Below are 8569 nucleotides of genomic sequence, written 5' to 3'. Positions count from 1 at the left end.
TTCGTAAACCAACCAAATTGACAGCGCAATGCTTGATTTTTTCTGTGAGTGTAAGGACAAAGAAGGCCTGCTTTTTTGTTTGGCTAGTGTTTGGTTAGTGTAATTTTATTTAAAAGTTACAAGGTTGAAGGGGCTGAGCTTCATTTGTCGGAAGTGAAATCTCAATCCTTGACACACCCGTCTGGCACATGTAATCGAAGTCCAACTTGGACTGCGAGATCATTCGGTTAAGGCAAGAGCTTAGGTAAGTGCTCCCAAAGAACAGCAAACACCGGGCAGAGTTTGAAAAAAACACCTGCCAGGTATGCAAACAGCAAACAGAAAACAGACCCGCCGTTCACTATCTGTTTCGATGATAACGCAACGCGCCGGTTCCAAAGAGAGTGTTCTCCAGTTGATCTCTGCCTGTTGGCCAACAACAACATCTGGCTCGGGGAATGTCTTTGACCTGGATTATACTGCTTGGCCTGCTGATCCTGGAAAAAAGCACCTTTGGGGTCCTTGCAACGGCATCCCCGCACTATCGAGTCCGCAGTGTTGTCCATCCGAAGATTAAATCAACGAATGTGGGGCATCGAAGAATACGCCGGACTGGGCGCGAAACCAAATCAGTTGGAGCTGTCCCAAGCCTCAAGAAGGTCCAACATGACGGAACGTTGAACACCTCTATTTCAACATCTGACCAGGCACAGTACAATGTATGGCAGGTGCTGAAAGCAGATGGGAGAGCCAACCTCTGTGTGCTGTTCTTCACCATTTACATAAGCTATCTGGTGTATGTGCTTTTCTAAGTACTTATTTTATCTAATCCTTAAGCTCCAGCCGCTAAATAAACGGACACAGTGCGAAAGTAAATTGGTAGGCCTCCGTATTGATTCACAGTTTGTTATAAATTTTTTTCACTCGAAATACTGTGCCGACCTTTATTTTCAATTTGGAATTAAAATAAATTAATTAAATTAAACAACTTTGATATTCGGGAACAAGATGATGTCATTGGATGCCAAGTCGGGACTGTACGTTGGATGAGTGATTAGTTCCATGTTTTGACTGCTCAAAAATTCAGCTGTCTTACGAGGTGAAGGAGAATGATTCGTAAAGACGCCAAAGGGCATGTGGTTTTACGAATTTCTCCGACGAGTTCCGGCAAACAAATGGTAGTGTACCACTCAGAATTAGCCGTCCTACGTTGCTCACAAGGATAGTGGCCACATGACCCATTCGGGTAAGTAATAAAACTCAACGATTTAGAAAAAAAGTAGGAAACGGATTCCATTCATTTTAACACACATTTAAATATAAGATACAACAAATCAAAAAAAAAGTAAACACCTAAAAAATATTAAGTGGCTTAGGACCTATCAAATTTAAAAAATGCCCTTTTTTGGTGCCTAAGCTGCCAGTATTAGTAAAGTAGTCGCCCCGACAAAAATATATATATATTGTTTTTTTTTTCGTCTTTTCATCTGCATTATTTAAAGTTTAAAAAACAATTATTTATTTTTTAAATATTCAAAATGATTTACGATGACGTAATGTGGCTTAGTAAAATGGTAACTCTAATAATTTATTTGTGCTCATTTATTTTGTTTTTGGCTTGCAGTCCAAGTGTGTACACACCAAGAAGTTGTATAAATAAAATTTACATACGAAAATAGTTATTTCATTATTTTACGATTTTTCATGCATTTTGTTTTTGCTTTCTACGCCAAGCGTGTACACACCCAAAATATGTCAGCCATAAAATAAACATTAAATAATTGTTACTTCACTTTGTGATACAGTATAAAGTATTTTGTTGTTGCTTTTCTGGCGAATTTATTATGAAATAATGCTATTAAAATAGTAATTTATTAATTAGTTTGTTGTTATTATTATTATTTTTCTCATATATTTTGTTGCTTTAATAGGTAGCATTATTTTATCGTGATTTAACTATTTTGTTTTTTGTCAACGTCACCGGCTGTTAATTTTAATGAGTGCTAAGTTACAAATTGGTATAACCCCAGTTTGTTAGCTCGTGGGTCTGCGGGTAGGAAGCTTACCCAGAAATCCTGAATTATAAAATAATCAAAATTTACTCCTCCCTACCAGAGACACCTTCATTACAAGAACATAGTTAAATATAGGGCGGGAGCGCAGTGGTCGACTCACAAACTACTTGATGGACATGGTATGTACAATAGTATGTGTACAATTTGTATGGTTATGCAATGACTTATGTGTCAATACACAATTTATTATACCCTTGCAGAGGGTATTATAATTTCAGTCAGAAGTTGGCAACGCAGTGAAGGAGACATTTCCGACCCTATAAAGTATATATATTCTTGATCAGCATCACTAGGAGAGTCGATCTAGCCATGTCCGTCTGTCCGTCCGTTTCTACGCAAACTAGTCTCTCAGTTTTAAAGCTATCTGCATGAATCTTTTCCAAAAGTTGTCTTTCTATTGCAGGTAGTATATAAGTCGAAACGAGCCAGATCGGACGACTATAGAATTTAGCTCGGCAAGCCGAAGTTCATATACCCTTGCAGCTATTGCAAGAACTAAATAACTTAAATAACTACTTACTTACTTACTTTTGACCGAAACTCCGCCTTTGTGCCGATTCTTGGAATAGAATCATGGATGTCCGCCGCTGATAAAACTGGAGCACCCCAAAATTAACTCCGTTTCCTGTAAAATAATTGTAATTAAATAAAATAATAAATTATTGAAAAGATTATACTTACGAATTCTGTCATCATTAGGTTCCAACCTTGATACAAATAAAACGAAATAAAAAGATGAGAATAAACACAAAAGAAAAGAAAATTCTTAGAAAAACAAGAAACAAAGATAAAAAAATATTATCAATAAAATAATAATAACAGAGTAATGTTCTCTCCCTATCTCCACAGTAGGTTTGGCTGGTACTTTGCCAATCCGTTGGCAATGCCTTAATAAAGGTCAATATAAGAATATAATTATCAGTTGATATAAAGTGTTTTCATTCAGTGGGACATCGTGGTCTTTACAATACCGATTGTAGTATCCCAGACTTCAAATTTCATTGCAAACCAAGAGATGACGGCTATGGCGGCGTTGGGATCTATATCCGCAACAACATCAAGATTAGAATTCTAAAACCATTTGATCTAATAGAAAACATTGGAGTTCAAACTCTTAATCTTAAGAAGAATGTTAATATTTTTAGCTTATATATCCCCCCAACCACCACGGTAAACGATCTGAAACAGGGCCTTAAAAACATTTTTAGCTATGCGTCTACATTGGCCAACCCCACCGTTATTGGAGGTGACTTCAATGCGAAATCAACCACATGGGGCAGCTTGAACAGCGATGCCAAGGGTCACACATTGGAAAGAGTAGCGCTTGATGCTGGTTTTGTTTGCCTAAATGATGGTTCCCCAACCTTCTCACTCAGTCCTGTTCATTTCTCAGAGCGCGGGAAACTTGGGTATTCGAATTGGCGACAAAGTACTTTTAAATAACGTAGTATTCCCACACAAATTGACACCTACATTTGATACGACCACTTATGAGGTTACTAAGCGAGAAGGAAATGTTGTTCAGATACTCGGTGGGGGGTAAGACGTACACCAGAAACGTTGGTCATTTAAAAAAGATAGTAGAGACTAAATCGTCTATGTCGACAAATCCGGTGGACGTCGACGCCGACTCCTTTCCTTCAACTTCGATATCTTTACAGCCAACACCAGAGACTTTAAGCTCACAGGATGTCTCGAAATTCTATGCTTTAACGGGACAGGAGGATTCGATGTCTAGTAAGCAGCATATACCAAACGAGGACGGAGTCTCACGTCTAAAGAAAAAGGAAGGGGTGTGGCGACCTGTACCAGCAGAGTAGGTTTGGCTGGTACTTTGCCAATCCGTTGGCAACGCCGTATTATTAGTTCCAGAGTCACCGACCAGAGCGGATGGTCAATAAAGAATATAATTATCGGTTGATAAAAAGTGTTTTCATTCAGTGGGAGATCGTGGTCTTTACAATACCGATTGTAGTATCCCAGACTTCAAATTTCATTGCAAACCAAGAGATGACGGCTATGGCGGCGTTGGGATCTATATCCGCAACAACATCAAGATTAGAATTCTAAAACCATTTGATCTAATAGAAAACATTGGAGTTCAAACTCTTAATCTTAAGAAGAATGTTAATATTTTTAGCTTTTATATCCCCCCAACCACCACAGTAACCAATCTGAAACAGGGCCTTAAAAACATTTTTAACTACGCGTCTACATTGGCCAACCCCACCGTTATTGGAGGTGGCTTCAATGCGAAGTCAACCAAATGGAGCAGCTTGAACAGCGATGCCAAGGGTCACACATTGGAAAGAGTAGCGCTTGATGCTGGTTTTGTTTGCCTAAATGAGGGTTCCCCAACCTCCTCACTCAGTCCTGTTCATTTCTCGGTACTAGATCTCACCTTTTGTAACAGAAGGGACTTAAATATCTCATGGAGTTCCTCCAAAGTTAATATTAGCAACAGCAATCATTTCCCGATTGAAATTGTTAATAATAATGTCAGTACTAAAGTAAATAAATTGATTTCGAAAACACCAACTTTACCAGTATAGAAGCTATAATTAAGTCACTAGAAGCGTCAATCAAGTCAAACACTGTGAAAATAACATTGAAAAATAACTACACTGGTAAAAAAAACATAGTAAATGTACCTATTTCATCATTGAATCAATTATTTTTCCTAACGAATGAGAGTCAAACATGAAAATAGTAAATATAATTATGTCGCATAGTTATTTTTTATTCTATTATGCGCATAGTAAATTCAAACATTTTTGTATTTGATTTAAATATGCCGAATAGTTAAAAATATTTATTTTAAATACGCCGCGTAGTAAACCATAGTACCTATTTCCATATTTGATTTGACCATTTTAAACTTCAATTTAATAAGAATACATAGTTTTTTCAAATTAAGTTCATATTCACAATAAACAAAAGCCCATAATTATTTTGAACATTTTTCTGTTTAATCTAAATAGTATTTTATATTTAATATTAATATTGACCGTATTTCATTAAATATGACACATTGTTAATTTATATTTTTTTATTTGGAAAATAATTTGAAAATATAAAAATAAAACAAAATAATACATTATTAATATAATAAATTCATTTAAACTTCACTTAGTTTTCCTCAGAACTGGATCGCTGTTTCCTTTATTTTCCATTGGCACCTTTTTCTAGGGGTCTTCAGAAAAATTCTATTAAGCAAATTTATAAAATGTCAATAAAAAATCAATAAATACTTGATTAAAATTACTTACTTTTGACCGAAACTCCGCCTTTGTGCCGATTCTTGGAATAGAATCATGGATGTCCGCCGCTGATAAAACTGGAGCACCCTAAAATTAATTCCGTTTCCTGTAAAATAATTGTAATTAAATAAAATAATAAATTATTGAAAAGATTATACTTACAACTTCGGTCATCATAAGGTTCCAACCTTGATACAAATTAGAGGTGGAGAACTATCGATAGTCGGCGCCATCGATAGTGAGCGATTGTTTTTTTCAAACCATCGATAGTGTCGATAGTACCATCGATAGTCACCGATAATATCGTCCGAAATTAAAAATTTTTTTTTTAAGTTTTTAAGAAAAATGGTTTATTTTAACCAAAAGTTTTGATTGAAAAATAACAGGATGTTAATGTTTTTCTCTTTGAGCCGGGTGCGTCTCTCGGAAACAATTTGCCCTGCCTTGCTAAAAGCTCTTTCCGATTCTACGGATGTTGCGGGAATGCAAAGGTATTTGCAAAAGAGGCCCTTTATGCAGGGAAGATCAGTTTGATTAACCTGGAATAAAAGTAAAATACGTATGTAAATATTGATAACTTATAATTTGTTTTCGAATCATACCTTAATCCATAACAGTGGGTCCACATCGTGACTGACAATTGCCCTCTCCAGATATTGCCTTTTAATAAGTATAGCATCCACTCGTGCGTTTCCGATTTTGCTATCTGATCGTTCACCCAAAAAATCAAAAAATGTGTCCTGGGTACTTGTGTCCGCTGCGATGGTCAGATCCTTTCTGGACTCTTCGATTGACGAATGGGCCAGTTCGTTTTCAAAAAAGGTTGATGCTTGTTCAGCGTTTGAAGCGTCTTGAAAACCATTTTTTTTAAAACGTTGTTACGGGAGCGGGGAAAGAAATAAAACCAGAAAGAAATAGATACCGTAACCAGAGACGGAAGACACTGTGAACTGCAGGTGGCGAAACACCGAAGTTGGTCAATACAGTAACCAGCAACGAATTGGTCAGAGTAAGCAATTCATACGAAAATGCAACTGACAATAGGTGTATGCAGCAATTAATATGAAACCTAGCAGAACCCAGAAGTGGGACAGTAAGCCCGAAAAAGGGGAAATTCTGTACCTAAGTGGGAACACTTAGATGACCCGGAAGCAAAACCACCGGTATAAAAGAGCCCCACCTCAGGTTCAAAAAGCAGAGTAAGAAAGATCATTGCGAATCGAGCAGTCGGAGTCCAAGATAAGTGCGAATCAGACAAGAAATGACCGCGGAACCGCGTTAGGTCCACTACTGGCAAAAACAGTAATCGCGGAGGACCTATCCGAGTGATCGAATTTAGAACCCGATAGAAATCTAACTTATACATCATGGGATCTACAACCTCGAAAGCATCCGACAACACGGCAAACGTGGTGAACAACGTTGAAATTGTAGACCACAAGGAGGACATAACCAAAGTCTACAATGTTTTGTGCCTCATTACTGGACTCTTGATCTTTATGTTGATTCTGAGCTTCCTCCGGATCTACAAGCGATCTGTACAGAGACGTCGGGACCACGGACACGAGCTGGAGAAAATCATGGCTGTCGCCGCCAATTGGCCAGAAAGGAGCCAGCACTAATATATCAGCCCGTGCAAAGATAAAAAAAACCACATCATTATTAATATTCTTTCAATATTCGACAAAAACAATAAACAATCCCCATTCATAATAAGCCAGCAATTAAATACAAGCAAAAGACCAAAGTTTTGATTTGTAATTGGAACCACCAGAGAAGACCTCAGCTAGAAGTGCTACCGTCAACCGTCGCGAGTGCCGTTTTCACTCTTCTCTTACCCGCAATTCGTAGCGCCGTAAAGCGAATAACTTTTTTTCTCTGTTTGTGAAATGAGACCAACATCGCGCAATTGCCCAAGAAATGACAATTAACATAATTTTTTTTATATAAATTAATCCAACACCTTATTAATAATGCTAAGAGAATTTGCACTAATATAAATATATTTATGCATATGTGTATAATTAATTTTCCAAACCCAGAATACCACAATGAGAGCTCTCGTCGATGGAAATAAAAAGGGGTAAGTGAGTTGTGTTTGACTTACTGTCAAGCAAACTTTTTATATATATATATTTACACATATGCGTATATACCTAGATCTTTGTGCAATTTAAACATTTAGATATACATATATATAGTCTTCATACATTAAACGTCCTGTAAGATTCATATTATCATTTTTATAAATTAGCCCAAAAATATTATTCTTAAATATATATATTCATTCTTAATGTTTCATTTTTATACGTTAATACAAATATTACATACACTATATACAGAATATTTCTCAATTTAATTAATTTGGCACCCCAATTTACTCTTATATTTGTCAATTATGTGCACCTTTTTAAATAAAAATCTTTTTTAATAAATTGTAATATGAAGCAGAACTCAATAATGTCTTGGTAAACGTTTATAAAAGGGGGAGCTGGCGCAAATGGAAAAACTCGGGTTAAGAACAATGACATAACTTTCGACTGACAACATTGACACTAGGGGATCGCATTGCAGTGGCCGGCGGCGATCCATCGGCATACGGGACGTATGAAGGGGCAGGGTAAAACAGCCACACGCTGCCGATCGAAATTCGGTCAAGCGCTCGAACTAGCTACTTGAGAAGCTTGTGGGCAGCGACGACAAATGACAAGACGAACTGAACGATCTCTATATTTTTCCTAAGGCACGATAAATTTATTCTCGTTATGTAGGGGAGGGAGTGGTTTCCAAAGAACCCACCCCATCTGGCGAGCTTAGCCGGCAACCAGCGTGCCTACTCAGGACGCAACTCCCTCGGCCCAAGTCCTGTGGACTGGGCACTAATACACCGACGTAACAGAATTGGCGCCCAACGTGGGGCCTTCGCATCCTTAGAGCTAGGACTTTTAACATCTGAGATTTTTTTTGTTTTACGTATTAAAAGGTTACGATTTCAAAAATCGGAATACCGGATGTAGGGCATATCTGAAAAATTACATGCTATACATAATTTTCAATTTTTTTGAACAAAGATCAAAAATAGTTTGTGTCGACACCTAAAATTCCTCTCCGCAGGTATAGTTAATTTAATTGTTTTTTGTACATATAAAGTCCCCAACTTCAGCGACAGTCTGAATTGAGAAGGCCTCTCAATCGGGACTTTGTCTCAGAATAGCCGTGCGACTTTGTGACTCTTTTTAATATCCAGTAAAATCA

At 37.2% G+C, this 8569-nt stretch overlaps 1 protein-coding gene across 1 annotated transcript; it reads left to right on the top strand.

Moving 5' to 3' along the window:
* Window positions 1-114: 114 nt before the first annotated feature.
* Window positions 115-947, top strand: LOC108149901. Its single transcript, XM_017277805.2, has 2 exons — window positions 115-244; window positions 303-947. Exon 2 carries the CDS (start codon window positions 438-440, stop codon window positions 789-791), a length of 354 nt encoding a protein of 117 aa, XP_017133294.1. The 5' UTR covers window positions 115-244; window positions 303-437; the 3' UTR covers window positions 792-947.
* Window positions 948-8569: the final 7622 nt, after the last annotated feature.

The sequence above is a fragment of the Drosophila elegans genome, unplaced genomic scaffold (genome assembly GCF_018152505.1).
Source record: "Drosophila elegans isolate 14027-0461.03 unplaced genomic scaffold, ASM1815250v1 contig_208, whole genome shotgun sequence".
NCBI lineage: Eukaryota > Metazoa > Arthropoda > Insecta > Diptera > Drosophilidae > Drosophila > Drosophila elegans.
Note: the sequence above shows the minus strand (reverse complement) of the source record. Positions and strands in the feature narration are given on the sequence as shown.

Bases quoted from the DNA above. Each gene is read 5' to 3' on its own strand.
- LOC108149901 (XM_017277805.2), top strand. From the start codon at position 438: ATGTCTTTGACCTGGATTATACTGCTTGGCCTGCTGATCCTGGAAAAA.